Here is a 20,238-nt window from a genome sequence, read left to right on the forward strand (position 1 = left end):
TCCAATCCGGGCGCGGGGCGGGGCGGCGGCTCCTTTGCATAATCCCCAAGGCCCGCCCATGACGGCGGGGGGCGGCCCAGGGGGCGGGGTCTCTGGGAGCGCACCAATCGCAGGGAGGCGGCCGCCGCGGCCCGCCCCCGGGGACTGGGACGCGGGGAGTGCAAACCCAGCTGCCGGATGAAAATGTCGGACCTGGGAGGCTGATCCCCACCGCGATCAGCCCCACCGCTGACCTGGAGATGGAGGCCTGGTCTGCGAAGGGTAGGACATTTATGCAAGATCGCACAGAGTGGCTCACGCCTGTAATCCCAGCACTTTGGGAGGTCGGGCGGATCACCTGAGGTCAGGAGTTTGAGACCAGGCTGGCCAACATGGCGAAACCCCTCCCACTATGTCTCTACTCAAAATACGAAAATGAGCTGGGCATGGTGGCACACATCTGTAATCCCAGCTACTTGGGAGGCTGAGGCACGAAAATCGCTTAACTTAGGAGGCGGGGGTTGCAGTGAGCCAAGATTGGGCCACTGCAGTCCAGCCTGGGCAACAGATGAGACTCCATCTCAAAAAAAAAAAAAAAAAAAAAAAAATCGCAGAGAGCCACAGTGAGGAGGAAATCACAAACTGTCATGGCTGAAACGGACTGGTTAGTAACAGTAATAATAAATTTTTCTTGATCACTAATTACAGGTCAGACCTGTTGGAAGTCTTCTGCTGCTCAGTCGTCTCCTCTGAGATAGGTAGGTATTGTCATCACCCCCTAAGTATATTCTAGTCCAACTCCCCATCAGGCAAGCATGGAAATCCAGCCCGTAGACAGACAAGAACTTTTCCAAGGTCCTGCTGTGAATGCAGCACAGACATCATCCCTTGTCCACCACTCGCACACCCCAAAGGATGGGATGCACAGTGTTCAACTCACCTGGGCTCTTGCCCCAGCTCTGCCATCTGCTGTCAGTGTGTCTCAAGCAAATGGGATTCATACCTACACCTTATACAGTTGCTGAGAGTAAATAATCAAACACAAGGGCAGGTCCATAAGAAATAAATCAGTGGTACTGATTTAAAGAGCACCTTGACCGTTCCTATTAATACAAGAGGGTTAATAAAGTCCTGATGCAAGAATAGATTTGCCCAAGGTCCCTCATCCAGCTGCATCCAAAGTTGAATGCTTTGGAGTTTTTCCTCCTGGTAGAAAGCCCTTGCCAGCTCCCCAGGCTGCCCATTACTCCCTAGGCACTTATCCAGTATTAAGTTTAGCAGCAGCTTCTACCCACTAAGGACCAGCTCTGTGCCAGGGGCAAACATTTTAGTTAATCCTTCTGGGCTCTGGCTCTGAAATGTCAGGGTAGGACGAACCCAAGAGGTTTTTCCACACAGGTCATGGGAGTGAACTCTGTTCCTGGGTTCCTGAGCAGCATGGCAGTCCTGTCTGACTCTTGGACAGAAGGGGAAACTGAGGCTTGGTGCATTTTGTAATCTGCCCAGCGTTCTCCAGGAAGGAAGAAGCAGACTCTGAGAGTCTCCAATTGTTCCCCACCCCCACACCCTCCACTTTGGTATCATGAGTAAAGATGCCAGAGTCACAGGTACATGTGGCCAGGCTGGACCTCTGACAACCCTTCCCCTACCCTCCCAGTACTTGAAGCTGCCTTAGCCCACCACACTTCAAAAGACACCAGGACAGGTGCAGGGAAGAACAGACCCAGGCTTCAGGCAGCTGTGGGTTCAAAGTTGTCCTCTCTAGCTGAGTGACTTTGGACAACTAAGTGGATCTTTCTAAGTCCAACTGCAAAGGAAATTTTTTAAATCCTCACACCCAATGGGCTGCAGCCTCAGAGTCAGGCCCAGGAATTCCAGAAGCAACAAGTCCAGAAACTCATTCTTGTCCTACTCCTCCCAAGTACAGACATGGGGCTGTAAGTGGCAGCTGCTGGGGGCAGCAGCACCTTGTGTTAGTTTCCTGTGGCTGTTGTCCTAAATTAAAACAACACAAATGCCTTCTCTTACAGAGGGCAGAAGTCTGAAATCAGTCTCACTGGGCGCAGGTCCAGGTGATAGTGGGACCGTTTCCTCTGGAGGCTTTGAGGGGAGAATCCACTGTCTTGCCTTTCTCTGCTTCTAGTGGCTGCCTACATTCCTTGGCTTGTGGTCCCTTCCTTCATCATCAAAGCGCATCACTGCAACAAACTCTGCCTCCATGATCACACCTTTTCCTCTTCTGTTACATCTTTCTCTGCTTCGTGTTTATAAGAGCCTGGTGATTACACTGGGCCCGCCCCATCTCAGGACCTTACCTTAATCATGTCTGCAAAGTCCCTTTGCCATATGAAGTAACATTCCAAAGTTCCAGGAGTTGGAATCTGCGTATCTTTGGGAGTCATTATTTAGCTTACCAAACCCATTTTACAGATGGGGAACTTGAGGCTCAGAGAGTTAAACTACTTGCCCATGACCACACAAACTTTGGAGTTGAATGCCAGGAGATCTGAGGCCTGACAAAGCCTTCCTGCAGCTAGGTGGGGGGTCATTCCCTGCAGAGGGGCCATGGCGCCCTGTGGGAGAATGGCAGGGGTGCCTTCAGAAACACCAGCTGCCTCAGGGGAATCTATGGCTCAGGTCTCAGGTGGTCTGCCTGGGCTGGAAAGAGAACAGAAACAGCCAAGGACAGGATCTGGGACAAGATGGAACCAACTGTCCCTAACCCACCTCTGGCACAACTCTGGACACATGACTGGACAAAGCAGGATTTCTCAAAATTCTTTGTCTTCCAGACAAATACTGAGGACGGAAGGAATGAACACTGGGGCCGGGACAGAGGTGGTACCGTGGTGGTACCGCAGACCGCGTTTGCTGCCTTTTCCTCCCCGCCTGCTCCATAAGTTTTGCTCTGGCACCCACTGCCCTTAGCTACTGGAACAGCTTGGCCTACACAGGTAGAGAGCAGGAATTGATTGGGAATTTATAGCCTCTTCCCATGGGCCTTGTCCAAAGACTGGCAGGCATGAAAGCCCAGCCCTCTGGCCTTGAGTGGAGACAACTCTAGGCCTAGTGTACACCATGGGGTCCTCCTGGGATCAGGCTGAAGCTGCCTTCTGCAGACTCCGCCTGAAATCTCACCCTGGCCTGGCTTCCTCCCCTTCCCTGTCCGGCTTCCCTCCTTCCTTGCTGGTCTTTCCTGAGGGTACTCCCTGCTGATTGCTTTCATATAAATCCTTACCTCCGAGGCAGACCACATCTACGATTTAAAACATTCATGCACATTGTGCATTCCACCTCAGAACATACTTGTGCGTTTTAATATAAAAATATCATCTGTAAATACTTAAGTTTTGCCCTCAAGTCTTCAAGTAAAAAGCTCCAAGATGTGCGTGTGGCTCCAGCACCGCTGCACGTCTCACCGTGTATCCCACACGGAGCCACGGGGCAGGCAGAGTGGGGTCTGTGACGCACTGACTGCCCCACCTGTCCTGCCCTCCCCCCCGCCGACGGAAACTCCAGCCACACAGGTAGATCACGCAGCACACTGGCCTCTAACCTTGTTCAGATTTCTTTATTGAAAAATTAAAGTCATAAGCTCTGTATATAAATACAATGACACTGCTGGTCACCTGCAAGGCCTCTGGGATAGGCTGGGGGTACAGAGGGAAGCTGGGGTCTTGGGTCCCCAGGGGTATGGGGAGGGAAATAAATAAATACCATGGAGGATAAGGAGGAATGGAGGTGTGAATGGGGAGGTGCTTGATGCTTATCTGTGGCACTAAAGGTCCTGCAAGATGCCCCCTGATTGGGGGCTGTGTCCACGAATTCTCAAGTGACCTCACTTTGGACAAAGGCTTGGGCATCTGGGGATGGGCTGGGTCCTAGCTACAGTGGGGTAGCAGTGCCTCCCGCCCAACCCGAGAAACCAGTGCTCTGCCCTTCCTTTCCTTTCTTCCTGTCCTGCAGCCCCCGTCTTGGGCGCCTACTGTGTGCCCAGTACAGCACCAGTTCCTGACCTGACCTTCTGTTTGCCTTGCCCTGCTCTCTTCCTCTCCCAGTTCTGCTCCAGTGGGCTGGGATGGAGGGGGATGTCTTCCTGCTACCCTGGCCATGCAGCCCCAACCTTGCAAGGAGCTTGATGAAGTCAACGGTGAGAAGGGACCGGGTCCAGGGGCTGGGCAGTGGTGGGAGGCCCTCAGGCCGTGGCCTCTAGAGCATCGCATTGAACTCAGTGACCAGAAAGTCAATGTAGTCACGGTCCTTGGTCTTGAAGGCCTCGGCGATGATGCGGGCAGCCTCCCGGTGCTCCTTGCCCCGAAGCGTCAGCCCATTCACTTCCAGGATCACGTGGCCCACCTTGAGCTGCCCACAGTTGTGAGCTGAGCCGCCCCTCTGCAGGGAGGAGACATAGGAAGGGGTGCCCGAGGGTTAGGTGGGCCTGGCTTTGACCACCCACTGGGCCGGTCCCAACACTGCCAAGCAGGTAGCTACAATCTGGGTGGCCGCTGCTCACAGCAGGAAAACTGAGGCCCAGAAGAGCAAAGGTGACATAAGCTTGGCTCTGCCCTTGTGTGCCGTGTTACCCATGAGAGTTGCAAAACCCTGGAGATGCTGAGAAAGGGCCTCGTGGGGGTAGGGAGAGATGGCCAGGGGAGCTCCTGGGGACATACCTGAATAGTGACAATCCTAGGCAGGGGCTGGCGGGTGTTGGCGCCACCCTCGATGGCGATGCCCAGGGTGGCCGCACTTTTCTTCACACGGACCAGAGTGGACGTGGGCTCCAGGAGTCCAGGCTGTGGGTGGGAGGAAGGACACTACTGAGGCCTGGGCAGCTGGCAGGCCTGGTCAGGGGTCTGGACTGGGCCACGACACCTCCTGGGTCAGCAGAGCTCAGGCTCCAGCCCCCTGTTGGGAGACGCAGGGGTGGCACACGCTAAGCCAAGCACCTGTGTCCTCAGCTCTTTAATCCTCACCAAATCCCCCGGAGGCTCGGGAGGTCAAGGAGCTTGCCTAAGGCTGCCTGGCAGTGGTATGAGGACTTGAATCCAGGCCTGACTCCAAAGACTGTCTCAGCCACCTGCCACGTCAAAACTGAGGGGAGCGTAAAGATTCCCAAGACCAACCCGCAGCCTCAGCCCCCAGTGTCAGAGCAAAGGACGGTGCTCCTCCAGGACGTCCAAATCCCTCCAGTGATGGGGAGCTCCAGTGATTGCGGTCACCTCCCAAGCTGAACCCGGGTCCCGGGACCTCCCACTCTGTCCTGGGGCCTGTGTTCCTCTCCGCCCTCTGCGTCCTCCTCCTCCCGGCTCACCGGTTTGCTGGCCCCGTCCGTGGGCCTCTCACTCCCAGGCAGCTCCTTGCTACTCCTACTCTTGGTGGATGCTGTCTGCCTGCCTCGGCCTGGGGCGCTGGCCTCTGCGTCGCCAGCATCCACACCACTGTCCTCGCTTAGGGTCTGCCCGCTGTCCGAGAGCTGGGAGAGCGTAGAGGCTGCTGGGAGGGGAAAAAAGGAATAGAGAAGCAGCTTATATAGCTGGGGGCAGGGAGGGCTGCCTGGAGGCAATGATGGAGATGGAGGCTGGAAGGCTGGGGGAATTCCCCAGGCGAAGATGGGGGAAGGAATGAAGAGACTGTGGGTCTGGAGGGCAGGCCCACTCCCTGCCACCCTCTCCACCGCCTCGAGACCTGGCCTGAAGGCCGTGACTTCCAGGACATCTGCCTTGATCTTCCAGTTGTCCGCTACCGGCATAATGATTAAAACAGAGGTCAGGAGGTGAACCCAGCCCAGAGATGTGAGGGTTATCTTTGTTTTAAAATTCACATAATGCTCTTTTTTTTTTTTTTTTTTTTTTTTTTTTTTTTTTTTTTTAAGACAAGAGTTTGGCTCTGTTGCCTGGGCTGGAGTGCAAGGGCAAAATCACAGTTCACTGCAAACTCCACCTCCTGGGTTCAAGTGATTCTCCTGCCTCAGCCTCCCGAGTAGCTGGGATTACAGGCGTGCACCACCACGCCCAGCTTATTTTTGTATTTTTAGTAGAGACAGGGTTTCACTGTGTTGGCCAGGCTGCTCTTGAACTCCTAACCTCAGGTGATCCGCCCACCTCGGCCTCCCAAAGTGTTGTTGGGATTACAGGTGTGAACCACCATGCCTGGCCAATGCTATCCATTTTTAATGATGAACCAACACATTCAAATTAGAAGATTTCATATGATAAGTAATTTCTAGCTTCCCAAGAATAAAAGAGAAATTCTGCTACACCTGTCCTGAAGCCCTGCAAGACCCCTGCCTGAGCCGAGTGGTGGGCACATGCCCTGCAGCCCACCAGTCAACCCAAGCCGCTTCACTGTGTGTGTAACAGCCTGGCCCCTGAGTTCCAGACCCTAAGTTAGGAACACACACTCTGGAGTTGGCGGGTCAGGTGTGAATTCCCACTGAGCAGCTGTGCAGCATGGGCAAGCAGCATAGCCTCTCTATGCCTCCTGTACTCTCCTTCTGATACAGAAACGATGGTGCCTGACCACTAGGGTTATTGTAAAAATTCAGAGATACAATGTACAGAATGGAGCAGTCAAGGGAACAGACTTATGCTAGGCCGCCCAGCTCCAGGGTGTGTGCTCTTCACCTGGGTTGCAAACTCAGGGGCCAGGCTGTTATGCATAGAGTGATGTGTCTTGGGCTGACTGGTGGGCAGGAGGGCAGTGGCCGTCACTCGGCTCAGGCAGGGGTCATGCAGGGCTTCAGGACGGGTGTGCCGGAATTTCTCTTTTTTTCTTAGTAAGCTAGAAATTCTCTCTCTCTCTCTCTCTCTCTCTCTCTCTGAATTTCTCTTTTTTTCTTAGTAGGCTAGAAATTCTTCCTGCCTCTTTCTCTCCCCCTCCCTCTCCCCTCCCTCCTCCCTCTCCCCTCCTCCCCCTTTCTCTCAACAGAGGCTTACTCTTCTGTCACCCAGCCTGGAGCATAGTGGTGCAATCTTGGCTCACTGCAACCTCTGCCTCCTGGGTTCAAGCGATCCTCCCACCTCAGCCTTCTGAGTAGCTGAAACTACAAGTGCCCACTACCACACTTGGCTAATTTTTGTATATTTAGTAGAAATGGGGGTTTCATTCTGTTGCCTAGGCTGGTCTTGAACTCCCGACCTCAAATGACCCACCGCCTCGGCCTCCCAAAGTGCTGGGATTACAGGCGTGAGCCACTGCGCCCGGCCAGAAATTGCTACTTTCTATGTCTCAGTTTGTCTGTCTGCAAAATAGGGATAATAGTAGTACCAGCCTCCTAGGGCTATTGGGAGGATTAAATGAGTTAATACTATAGGCACGGCCCTTCCAACACTGTCTGGCATACAGAAAGTGCTTATTGTTGGTATGGCTGTTAGCTCTTATTACTCCATGTGTCCAGCTCAGTGCCAGCTCTAGAGGCATCAGTGATCCATCTGTGACAGCCCTGAGTCCTGTCACCACGTCTGCCTGCTCTCCCTGCTCTCAGAGGCCTCCCCTCACTAAGCTGTGAGCGCCAGGGCCCTGCATTTTGCATCCTGGTCTGTACAGGTGCTCAGGGAACATCCTATGGGTCTTATGTATCACTGTAGCCGCAAGATGGCAGCAGAATCCAACGAAATGCTCCAAACTCACTCAGGAGGGAGCTCCACAGCTCTCAGGGTGGGGAAAGCAGGCTCTACCCTTCCCTCTACCCCCTCAGCCCATGTCCTCTAGCAAGCTGTGGCACAGCGTCAGCTGGCCTCCCCAAGATTCTTTCTGCACCCTGACCCTAGACCTGCCAGGGTCCAGAGACGGCCACTTCAGGTTCCACCTTTCCCCCCAGCATCTCCTCCAGGCCAGGCCCTGGGGGGACAGGAACAGAAGCCACCCCGCCCTCCACGAGTTTGGTCCTCCTGGCTAATGCAGGGTGGCCAGGACAGGAGGAGCCGGAGAAGGCGCCCCCACCCTCGAAGCCACCTGGCAGGGTTGTCCCTGTTATCTGCATTTTATGATGGGGAAAGCGAGGTGTAGACAGCGGCTTGTCCACAGTCACGCAGAGCCGGGATTCAAACTGGGGTCTCCAACTCCCTTTGCCACTCTGCCCCTGAGCCAGGAAACGTCCGGGCTAGCAGGTCCCTCGACAGGCAGTGGTCCCACCCTTCATGTCACCAGAGAGGACCGGGACCCCCCTGCCCCACCAAGGACCACAGAGCTCGGCCCTGCTGTACTCACTGCGCGCCTGGGGCAGGGCCCTCACTTCATTGACGTCAGGCTCGCTGTCGGGGCGGTGGACCTCCACCATGACAAAGTGCTGGTTTGTGCCTGTCTGGTCTGGGTGGCTGGAGGGTGACAGGGGCGAAAGGCAGCCCCCGGCCACTGTGGCCTCTGCAGAGGGGCTTTTCAGGTGCGAGGGTGACTGGACCCGAGGGAAAGGGCCAATGGGGTGTTGGTTGACCAGCGCCAGGTGAGCGTCCAGCGGCCTCTTGGAGCCGGGGTTGGCAGGGGAGACGGAGGCATAGATGGGGGAGGAGGGTGAGTCCTGTGCAGAGGAGGTTCCTGGGGTGGGCACGGTGCCTGCCGGTGGGCTGCGATTCTGTAGAGCCGAGAAGACAGTGCCCGAGTGGGAAGACACGGAGGAAGGCGGCTGGAGGTCCTCTCTCCCCAGCTTCCTGGGCTGGCTTAGTGGGCGGTCGCTGCCTTGGGCCAGAGGTGGTGCAGGAGGCAGTGGCTTGAAGCTTGACAGCCCCTCGGAGGGGGATCTGACATCATCCTGCCAAAAGACCCAGCAGGTGGAGAAGGAGTCAGAACCCATCGCGCCTGGCAGAGGGGAGGCCGATCAGCCAAGCGGTGCCAGGCTCGGCTGGAATTCTGTCCCCACTCTAACTGCTCTTGGCCACGCAGCCCTGAATAATGCAACACCCGAGTGGAAAACTTCTCCCCCGTATCTCGGCAGCTGATGAGCGCTGGGATCCTGGCAGGTGTCTCTGGGGACGGCATCATTACCTTTGGGAACTGAAATTCTTGGCATCAGCCAGAGCTTATCACAGGGAATGAAAGACTTCATTAGGGACGGGATGAAGAGGATGAAAATATATTTAAAAAAATGCATTTCTTTGGCTTTTCTTCATAGGAGATTAAGTACTAGAAGCATGAGGGGTGAAAGAACTGGAGAGAGAATGGACGGGAGATGGATCCACGGCTGGGGTGCTGTGTGGCCCTGGGCAAGGCACAGAACCTCTCTGAGTGCACCCCTTGGCAGTGGGGAAAAGCACACCTATCCAGCAGAGGTGGTGTGGCGATGTCAGAAGCCATGTGGATACCGTTAGCACAATGCCCGCGTCACAGCAGGCACACGGTGAGGGGCAGCTGCGGATATCGTGCCTACCATTCCCCTCTGCCTGGGTCCACCGCGGATACCTGCACAGCTCCACCAGCCTTCCAGGCACCGTCCTAAAGGTTTACTTAATTAATTTCCTCTTTGCCGCAAACTTACGGGGTAGGTACGCTATGAGCATCATCCCGACTTTACAGACGGGAACACTGAGGCACAGAGAGGCTAAGAAACTTGCTCAAAGTCATACTGTGGCCAATCGGCCTGATGGCCCTGCCTGAAATCACCAGAGGCAAGTGATCTTGAAACCAGCTAGAGATGGCAGACTGCGCCTGTGCACAGACCTGTAGCTGGGTCTGAGAGCTCATGGCGGAGGCCTCTGTCTCCTTTGTCACCCTCTGTTCTTTCTCTGTGGTCGTCATGGAGAGGAGGGGGCCCCCAGGGCCTGAGCAGACCAGGGGGAGCAGAACCAAAGGGCTGGCCAGGGCCTTACCACGGATACATCCGGGAGGGCGCTGACATTGCCTTGGACAGCCTCACCAGTTTCCTCCAGGTCAAGAGTGTTCTAGAAATGGACAAGAAAGCAAGGTGAGCAAACAGAGGCTGAGAAGGGAAAACGGGTTTGCTCTCCAGCACACCAAAATCTAGAAGTCTTAGGACACCTTCATGTGGTTCAGGTGAGCCCTGACACACCTCACTTCCTCAAAATTTACTCTGCCCATTAAAATGAAGGTCAATTTGCCTGCTGGTCACTTTGAAGTTTTCTCTGGGACTTTCTGATCACTTTCAGGCTTCCTCTGAACTACCAGAGATGCTGGGGCGTCTTCAGCCTGGCCTGGGAATTCCTGAGTTTGGCCCTGAGTACAAATGGCTGTGCTCCACAGTCATGCCTCCAAAACCCAAGGCCTCCCTCCACCGCTTGCTGATGAATCCCAGGAAGGTGTGAAAATGGTGAGAGAGAAGTGGATGGGGAGAGTCTCTCCCTTGTTAAAATTCTAATGGTTTTAATCTCAAGGTGGTTTAAGGTTTAAACGGGCCTTTTTTGCAAAAAATGTCTATTTCTTTCTTCCCTTCCCAATTCACAAGAAGAAACCCAACGCCCCCTTAAGTGACACTGAGCTACCAAAAGGCCATTTGTGGGCTTTCTACGGGTGGCCGATCAGAGCTCCTCTCTGAGCTGGGCTCTCTTGAGGGCTAAGGAAGCCAGTTCTCTCTGCCAGAGTCCGGAATGGCAAAGAGCTTCCACCACCGTGATGATTCACTTGGCGTGTCAACTCGACTGGGCTAAGGGATGTTGAGACAGCTGGTAAAACATTATTTCTGGGTGTCTGTGAGGGTGCTTCCAGGAGAGATCAGCATCTGGATGGGTGGACTGGGCAAAGCTTGCCCTCCCCAGTGTACGTGGGCCTCATCCAATCCACTAAGGGCCTGAACAAAACAGAAAGGCAGAGGAAGGGCAAATTTGTGTGTGCTCTTCTAGAGCTGAGACATCCATCTCCTCCTCTCTCAGACCGGAGCTTCTGGTTCTTGGGCCTTTGGACTTGGACTAAGACAAAACCACCAGCTTTCTTTCCTGGGCCTCCAGCTTGCAGATGGCAGATCATGGGACTCCTCCACCTCCATCACTGCGTGGGCCAGTCCCACACAATGAATATAGTATATCTGATTGCTTCTCTTTCTCTGGAGAACCCTCATAGCCACATCAACACTTGGCTGAAGTCTCAAGCGCAGTGCTGAATACTGAGCAGTCTCTGAAGCTCCAGGCTGTAAAGGACTGGGGACACAGAGGAGGTGAGACACCACCCCTGCCATTTCTAGCTCAGAGACAATGGGGTCGGTGGACAAGCAAACAAGCAACAGTGAGACTGCAGAGAGAGCATCGAATAGGCAAACACAGGCATATAATGCAACCGGGAGAGGGGTTATCAAGGAAGGCTTCCTGGAGGAGGGGACACAACTTAAAGCCAAGTTTTGTGAGTGAGCAGAGAAAAGAAGGGAATGATAGGTGTTTCAGACAGAGGAAAGGATGTGAAGCAGGAAGGAGACAGGATGTTTGAGCAGCTCCTAGCAGCTCCACAGAAGTCAAGCATGGAGTTCCTGGACCTGAGCCAGAGGGCAGTGGGTTGCCACGGAGATGTGGTCAAGTTTGCCTTCTACAAAGCTCCCCTTTGCTCACATCCTCTCCAGCCAGGCTGGAAACACCGTGGATGCGCCAGGGCCTCCACACTGGCTGCTGTCTCTGCCTCCAACTCTTCTGTTTGGCTGTCCAACCACAAGGCGTGGTGTTGCTCACCTCCTTCAAGACCTACCCCACTTGTCACCTCCTCCACGGGGTCTACCCTCACCACCCTAGCTACAGCATAACTTCCCCCAGCCCACCCACCTGGCTTTATTTTTCTCCTTCTCACTGATCGCTATCTCTGCCCAGCAGCCAGAGTCATCCCGGAAACACACGCCAGATCTCTCTGCAGCTCCAGACCCCCCAGTTCTCTTCATCTCAGCTGGAAGAAGTTCCAAACCCTACACTCACTCTGCCTGCATGACTGGACCCTTTCCTGCTGCTGCTTCAACATCACGGGTTCAATCCTGCCCCGGGGCCTTTGCACTGCTGCTCTCTCTCTCTCTCTGCACCATGCTTGTGGTTCATTCCCTCACTCCGTTTAGTTCAGACCTTGGCGAGGCTCTCCCAGAAGAGCCCTGTCTAAAACAGCACTGTCCCACTGCCATCCCGGCCTGTACCCTGCCCCTGCGTTGGTTTTCTGTGTAATACTCATCACCATCTGACTTTATACTCTTTGCAGACAGTCTGTCTCTCCCGATAGGATGTAAACTCTGAGAAGGCAGGACTTGCAACTACTTGGTCCTCACTCTCTCCTCAGTGTTCAGAACAGTGGCTGCTTGATAAACATGTGCTCAGCAAACTGATGAATCCATGAACGAATCAATCAGTCACTCTAGCCATCACTGGAGGCGGCCAGAGCAGGCAGGGATTGCGCGGGGTGGTGCTGCCGTCCCTGCAGTGAGCAGTAATGAACGCTCGAGTGAGTATGAAGGCAGCAGGTGGGGACAGAAGGCACTTCTGACGCCATACCCCTAAGACAGAGAGAGGCCAGTCATGCCACGCAGATCCCCATCTCACTCAAAAGATGCTCATGAGGCCCTTCCAGGTCAGAGCCTTGGAAACCCAGAGCACCTCATCTGGTCCCATGGTGCCTCGGGGGCAGTCACAAAGGGGCAACTGCCCCCATTTCCCTACAAAGTTGAGGCGTACGTGCAGACTGTGGTCCTGACCTGAGCAGTTCACTGCTCACTGTCTCACGGGAAGCTGCTGCCGACAGCCCCTGGGATGCAGGCATGGTATGTGGTGGTTGGGGGATTAACAATGGGGAGGGTGATTGGGATGCTCTCTCACCCACTGATGAGTGACACTGGTTCTGGCTTTGCCACCTCTGAGGCTTCTTTGAGTTCTCACCCAGTTCTGCCGCTTACAGCTGAGTGATGGTGGGTAAATCCTTCCTCTGTAAAATGGGGTAACAGCAATACCTGCCTTATGCAGTGGACATATTAACACTTACAAAGCACTCAGAACAGGGCCTGGCCCAGCATATGAGGGAGGTGACTGTTACGTGCATCAGAAGACGGGGAAGCCTTGCAATCTGCCCCAGTCAGAGAATGAACCGTAGGACATGCCCTGGCCCATGTGACAAACAGGATAGAAAACAATGGCCGCCCTCTCCCACCAGCTCCCTCCTCCTAGACCGTAATGAGTCCGATGCTCCCTGGAAGTAGTCCAGCCAGGTGCATTAAGGTGAACAGTGAGGCAGTGATTGACACGCAGCCACTTCCCCACGCTCAACATTCATGGCCCCGGCTTCAGCAGGAGGCACAGAGAGGGGGTCAGAGCCTCGGAGGTGTCTACAGCAAAGACAAGGGGAGCCACTGCCCCCTGACCCAGAAATTCAACCTGCAGCTGACCCTGGGGGAAGCCGGGGTTAGGCTCAGATGACAGTACATGGTGGGACCAATGCCGTGGGAGTCTGTGCCTTCAGCCACTCGGGAAGCCATGATGACTTTCCAGGGAAGCTGTGGGGGAGGTGGGCGTGGCTTTCTCCTGGACAGGGTATCCGAGAACTACAAATCAGGAAGGACGCACTGTGTGCCAGGCCCTGTGCTGGATGTTTTACTTATATTATCACATTTGCTCCTCCCAATGGCCCTGTGAGGCAGGCACTAGGATTGTCCCTTGTCACATTTATTACTACGCCTGACGTTCAGAGGGAAGTGACTTGTCCAGGGTCATCGGACCATTCTACAGAAGATCAGCTTTCTAGCCCAGGTCTAGGTCACCCCAAAACCCATGCCGCTCAATCCCAGACGCAGAAATGGGCAGGCCCTGATGGCCTAGCAAGCAGAGGCCCCCAGGAACGACCCTCTCGGAAATGAGAGAGAATGCAACCCTAGCTGGCCTTGGCCTCAGCCTCGTTCCCTGCTGCTGACTGCACCCTGGGGACACGGCAGGTGGAGATGGAAAGGTAGGTGGGTGAGGGGTAGACGAGGGATGAATATCCAGCCCTGTGGGGGAGGCCGGAAGTGGAGCAAACGGCAGACGGGTTGGAGCGCAGCCCTGCCAGACTCCATCTGCTGAATCCAGACACTCAGGAGTCCCAAGTCCCCGAGCCATGTTCCTTATGCATCTGAAATAGCTGCAGACAGCCGGCTAAGGACCCGGGGGATGCGTCAGCAGAAACGCCTGCAGAACGGGCTTCCAGAGGAGGCTCAAGGTCAGAGCTCATGTGGGAGCTGGGCCTGTGCGCTTTCGCCACCACCCACACATAGTCACAGCCACCTGGGCCCCTCCCCCTCTACCCACTGAGGCCAGAGCCTCACTGAGGGCTTCGGCCTGGCGGCTCCATTCATTCTGCCACATGGGACCTTTCACCCACTCTAAGCTGAGGTGACTGAAGATCAGAGAGGGAAGGTCACCTGTGCAAGGTCACACAGCAAGGACAGGGCAGAAAGCTGAACCCTATTCAAGGCCTGACTCCACATCCCTGACACGAGAGCCAAGATGACCTGCGGCCATTGTTCTTCCATCTCCTCCCTCAAACCTGTGGCAGTTCAGCAAATTCCTTTTTTCAGAGAAAAGAACCCCTTATTTCCTGAGCTGACCCAATCGGGGCCCCGATATCACAGAGGTACAGTCTGGGGGAAGTGTCAGGGGATGAAATGACACGAAGAGGGCAACCCCCATGCTGACCTTGCAGGGTGGACTTAGGGGCAGGTGAGGCTCCCCTGCATGACGTCAAAGCCTGAGGCCAGCTGGGCACCGGGGGCCACCTCAGCAAAATGCGGCTCCTCCCTCCCAGCCCTTCTCCTCCCCTTAGCCCAATTCCGGGTTTTGAGGCCTCCTCCCCCTCATTACAATGGGAGGGCTCTTACGTAAAGGTGCTATTTTCAGCCCGTTGTTGGTTGTTGGTCGTGCTTCTGTACTCTGATGTCAAGCCAACAGGCTTCCCCAACCCCCACCCCAAAAGGCACCAGAGGCCGGGTGGCTCTTTCTTCATTCTGTTGAAGAAACTGAGGCACTGAGTCACAAAGGCCTCTGGAGGGTTGCCAGTGGGGGCCTAGATGTTGCCTGAAGGAAACTGAGGCACTGAGTCACAAAGGCCTCTGGAGGGTTGCCAGTGGGGGCCTAGATGTTGCCTGAAGGGGCTGCTGACAGGAAGGGAGATAAAGACAGAGGGAGAGAGAGATAGGAGGGAGAATGAGAGAATAAGAGAAAAGAGAGAAAACAGAAGACTCAGCAGAAAAGGCAGAGGCAGAAAGTAACGGAGAGAAACTGAGCAAGCAAAGACAAGAGGAAAGCAAGGCCAGGGCACAGCTGGGGCTGGGCGGGGCCGAGGAGCTTGTGAGCCTGTAAAAGGCCCGGGTAGGGAGATGGAGGGACAGGGATGTGAGCTGGGGAGAGCCAGAAAGTCCTGGCATTTCTAGGGGGCAGCAGGGTCCCCAGAGTGAAGCAGCAGGGGCCAGGGAGACAGAGATTTGTGGGACGAGACCCTGGAAGTGTCAACCATGCTGGCAGTGAGTAGGGATCATCAGACCACCCCCTCCCAAACGCAGGGTAGCAGTGGAAGTCTGGGGGCCGAAGGGAAAGGTCAGAGGTGTGAATGGGAGAAGAATGATCCTGAAAGCAGCTAACTGGGTCCCACACTGGCTGGCGTGGCTGAGATCACAAGCGCCCCGACACTGGGCTGGCACTGTGCTGCATTACCAGCTTGTCTATTCCGGCTATCACATCTGACCACCCAGTCACAACAGTAGGGTGCTGTCTGGGAAGCCTCTGCATGACGCCCTCCTGAAATGGGGCAGGAGTCACCGCCGCCTCGCAGCGAGGCCTGCGCGCTGCTGAACAGACCAGGCTTCCTCCTGCTAGGCTGAAACCCGCTCCGCCCCTCCCTCCCTGTGGTCTTAGGAAAAGGACGTCAGTGGAAAAGAGAGAGTGACCCAGAATCTCTAGAAGGTTAAGGCAAGAAGAGCCTTAAGGATAAGGCTGGAAACCAGGGCTCCTGGGAGGGAATGCAGGCACCTGAGAACTTGGCTGGGAGAAGGGTTACAGCTTCATTTTCATTAACCTCTGACTGAAAGGCCGCATTTCCTTTCATTACAAGCGGAGGCAACAAAGCCACGGTGGAACTGGTCGTGGTCACCCACCGAAAGCGCCGATCTTTCGCGGCACATTCCAGCTGTTGCAATGCGGCAAAAGCCCATTTATGCACCTCTTGGCTTCACATGACAGCAGTCACTGACCCACTGTTCAACCTTGTTATTTCGGTCCTAAAGTAGCACATTTTGTGATGGGTCTTCCTGCCTTACATGATCTGTCATCCTATGTATTGTATTTTATTTTAAACATTTAAAGCTTTATTCTAAGAAGGGGTCCCAGGACTTCCCCAGCCTGCCAGAGGGGTCGGCGGCACAGACGTGAGGACGACCCCCAGACCTCAGTCAGGGCTTTGTCCACATTCCCCTTTGATAGCTGGGAAAGTCCTCACCGAGGGCAGCAGGGGCCGGTCCACGTTCAGACAGGCCCCGACCTCTGCGGACTTGGCTCTGCTTAATAGAAACAGCTTCCAGCAACCCCGCTTCGTCACAGGGGAAGGCGGGTGTTCCCTAAACGGTCGTAGAGACGGCAAAGCACTGGCTGGGCAGAATGGTCCTACTCAGGCTCCAGGTGAAGCTGCAGTCAGGCCGAGCGGCACTAAGGCCTCCGGGAAAGCTGAAGATTCTGAAAGGTGCAGGGGCCATCTACTGAGGCCTCCCTGGGACAGAGGAGGCTCTTCTACTCAAGGAGAAAACACCCACCATCCTCAGTACTCAGCAGCTTCCTGGGTGGGAGACAGGAGGTCATCTGGACAGCGGCCAACAGCCCCTCCTGGTCACCTGCATCCACGCTGCACCTCTGGGCTCTCCACAGAGGAGGTAGCTTAAAAAATGTAAACAGAGGGCTGGATGCAGTGGCTCAAGCCTATAATCTTAGCATTTTGAGAGGCCAAAGCAGGAGGATCCCAAAGCAGGAGGATCTCGAACAGGCCAGAAGTTCGAGACCAGCTTGGGCAACATAGTGAGACCCTATTTCTACCAAAAAATGTAAAAATCAGCTGTGCATGGAAGCACGTGCACCTATGGCCCCAGCTACTCAGGAGGCTGCGGTGGGAGAACTACTGAAGCCCAGGAGTCCAAGGCTGCAGTGAGCCACCCCAACAGAAACCTTATCTCTTAAAAAAAAAAAAAAAAAAAAAAAAAAAAAACAGTGCAAACAGGATCACATCATGTCGTTACTACAGATTCTTCACGGTACCCCATGGTTTTAGGGTTAAACACAAATGCCTCCTGCTCCTGACCCTCGCCCCTCTTCCCTGCACTCCTGACACTCCGAACCCACTAGTCTCCTTCCGTTCTTCTGAGTGGCCACGTGCCTCCCTGCTCAGGGCCCTCGGACATGCCCACCTGGCTCCTCAGCTGTCTCACCTCATCCATTGCCTGGCTGAAGCCAGCGACTTCAGATCTTAGCTTGAACCTCTCTCCCCCAGTACCCCGGACTGGGCAGGGCCCACATATGTTCTCACACCACCCTTCGGCCTGCTTCATCAGAGCGGGCGTTATGGAAATGATCTGAGTTGAGGTGGCCCCCTCCACTGGACTTGCTCAGCTTCAAGAGGGCAGGCTCTGTACCTGGCAGGCAGGAGGTGCTCAGCAAAGGCTGCTGCATGAATGAAGGAGGGGCTGAAGGCATGAGCGAAGGAAGAAACGGAGTTCCTCTCTCACCTCGTTCATGGATGGAGGAGGATTCTCTAAACCATCCAGGTTGGACCAAAGTCAGGATGCAGGAGGAGAAATAAAACCCTCTGACCATTTGCTACTTGTTTCTGAAAAAAGCTGCTTGACAGTGAGGGTCCCTGCAGCTGGAGGGGCCTGAGACAGGCCTGCACTTCTCCCAGCCCACTGTGCTGCAGAGGAGGGGGGAGGCGCAGGGGCTGTGGAAAGAGGCCAACACAGCGAGGTGCAGACCGCCATGCCCACTGCCCCCTGGCCGCCTTCTTTTCGAGGGACAGGAGGAGGAAAGAATGACAGTAAGGTCTTAGGGCAGGGATCCTGTCCCCAGCATCCTTGGGTGGGTGCTTGGAGCCTCCTTCCAGGCATATGACAGGGCTGGAGCATAAAATCCCTCAAATCCAGGTGGAAAAAGCCTGAGGTCAAGTCCAGCGGGTATCCCAGCTGCTGCCTCCTGACCTCAATGGCATTTGCCCTGTGAGTACAAGGCTGGCCTTGACCTCTCCAATCCCCCTTTCTCTACAATCCCCTGCAGTCCCTGAGGTGGTCTGGCTCTGTGTCCCCACCCAAATCTCATGTTAACTGTAATCCCCAATGCTGGGGAAGGAACCTGGTGGAAGATGACTGGATCGTGGGGGCAGATTTCCCTTTTACTGTTCCTGTGAAAGCGAGTGAGTTCTCATGAGATCTGGTTAAGTGTGTGGCACTTCCCCCTTCTCTCTCTTCCACCTCCTCCCGCCATCTAAGATGTGCCTGCTTCCCCTTCCCCTTCCATAGTAATTGTAAGTTTCCTGAGGCTTCCCCAGCCATGCTCCCTGTACACCCGACAGAACTGTGAGTCAATTCAGCCTCTTCATAAATTTCCCAGTCTCCAGTAGTTTCTTATAGCAGTGTGAGAACGGATTAATACAGGGCTCTTTTGCAACCTGTGGAGTAGAAATAGAATGGGCTCCTCCATAGTCCACACCCACACATCCACTCCTGTTCTCACTGAATCTTCAGAACAACCCACAGACAGCTGGTCTTATCAGTCCGCTGTATAGATGCAGAAACGGAGGCCCAGAAGACACAGGTCACCTGCCCAAGGTAACAAAGCCACTACTCTGGAGAGCAGAACCCGGCTGGTAGGATTCCAGAGTCTGTGAAATTAAGCCCCTCTGCCACAGCCATGCTGGCATTAGATGAGAAATTCAAGAAATATCAGGCAGGCCTTTCTTCTTTCACTCTGCTCTCCTGGCCAACGTCTTTATGGGGGGAAATGATATTGTGTGAAGGCAGCAAAAAATGCCCAGGGCTGGCTCTCTATTAGACAAATGGAAAATAAACAGTTTGTGACTAGGGGAACGCTGGATCCGATTTCTTTTGATTGACTGTGTCTGCTTTGAGAGAAATGGCTGCAGAGTGAGCCATATTTAACCCGGGATCAACAACCGCACAGCATGACCCGAGGAATTCAGGCGAAATGAAACTGGCTCCATTTGGGGCCAGTGTCTGTGGCATCTCGGTCATCGATAGCCAGCCACGTGATGTCACCTTGCCCATGTGAACACTGTAACAAAGAACATTTTCCTACGAAGTGGGAGGCGAATGTTTAGAAGGCCAAACGGTAGAAGACCACCCTGTAGGTGGCCGGGGAGAGTGTGGATTCCTTCTCGTTCGCGCTCCACACTTCCCGGGCCCCACTCCGCGCCAGCTCTCCCTGTTTACTGGGGAAGGGAAACCCGCGAAGAAGTTAAAGCAAGGTGACAGGTGATTCAGTGGAGATATGAGAAGTACGCGAGCTCTGTGCGGGAGGGGATTTTGGCCATGAGAAAGAAATGTGTGGGGTTGTTGTCCACATTTTGGGGTTATGACTCAGCATGACTGCAGCAAAAGCTTACTAAGATGTGGCATTGCAGACCACACAGTGGCACTTGGTGGTGAAGAAAGATGATGATTTCCAGCTCCTTCTCTCTCTGGAGGACTGCTGCAGTCCTGGTTCAGATCCACACAGGAGGGGTGGCAATGTGGAGCTGCCATTCCTTGCTGTGCCTCCCCCAAATCTTTTCCAGCACCTCCTGACACAGAGAAGCCTCTCAGAATTGGAGGAGCCATGGGGGTCTGCTGTGGTTGCACAGATGTTGAGACTGAGGCCAAGGGTAAGTGAGGGGTTTTCTTGAGAGCACACTGCCTGGGAGAGACAGAGTGGTGTACAGGTGTCGGGGGTCCAGACTCCTGGGTTCCTGTGCACTCTGCAGGAGGGCTTCCAGGTGGAGGAGGTTTCTGTCCTGTGGCCACACATGCAGGCAACATGGGTGCACATGACTAAGGGACTCCCACGGTCCCCACCCACAGTAAAGAGGGGACCTCTATCAGGTCTATAAACCACAGCAGCCGCTCCTGAGGAGGAAGGGTGAGCAAAAGGCAGGGTCTCCGATCTCAGGCCTGCTGCGTGTGGGGGTAGGGAGAAGAGGGGTTCCCAGGAGACAACAGGGCAGGAGCTGACCAGGTGGCAGGAAGAGCTGGTTCCTGCAGAACCCGTCATCACATCTTTAGCAGCTCAGGCTGCTCGACCTGCTCAGGCCCTTCTTGGCCCACAGACCTCTGGGTGTAGCTGGTTCCTGGGAATGAACCAGTTCATC

The 20,238-nt window shown here is 54.7% G+C and overlaps 1 protein-coding gene across 5 annotated transcripts in view; it reads right to left on the reverse strand.

Moving 5' to 3' along the window:
• Window positions 1-3,498: 3,498 nt before the first annotated feature.
• The window catches only part of WHRN (whirlin), a 105,142-nt gene continuing 88,402 nt past the window's right edge, over window positions 3,499-20,238 (reverse strand). For 2 of the 5 annotated variants that reach the window (XM_039474731.2, XM_039474727.2), the window contains 5 exons: window positions 9,780-9,851; window positions 8,188-8,725; window positions 5,291-5,472; window positions 4,650-4,772; window positions 3,500-4,371 (listed from right to left, as the gene is read on the reverse strand). In XM_039474731.2, the coding sequence (XP_039330665.2) occupies window positions 4,189-4,371; window positions 4,650-4,772; window positions 5,291-5,472; window positions 8,188-8,725; window positions 9,780-9,851 (1,098 nt within the window). In that variant the 3' untranslated portion in view covers window positions 3,500-4,188. Of the gene's footprint in view, window positions 4,372-4,649; window positions 4,773-5,290; window positions 5,473-8,187; window positions 8,726-9,779; window positions 9,852-20,238 lie in introns of all 5 variants that reach the window. The other 3 variants (XM_039474728.2, XM_039474730.2, XM_039474729.2) reach the window with 3 other exon arrangements.

This window comes from Saimiri boliviensis, chromosome 2, assembly GCF_048565385.1.
Source record: "Saimiri boliviensis isolate mSaiBol1 chromosome 2, mSaiBol1.pri, whole genome shotgun sequence".
NCBI classification, from domain to species: domain Eukaryota; kingdom Metazoa; phylum Chordata; class Mammalia; order Primates; family Cebidae; genus Saimiri; species Saimiri boliviensis.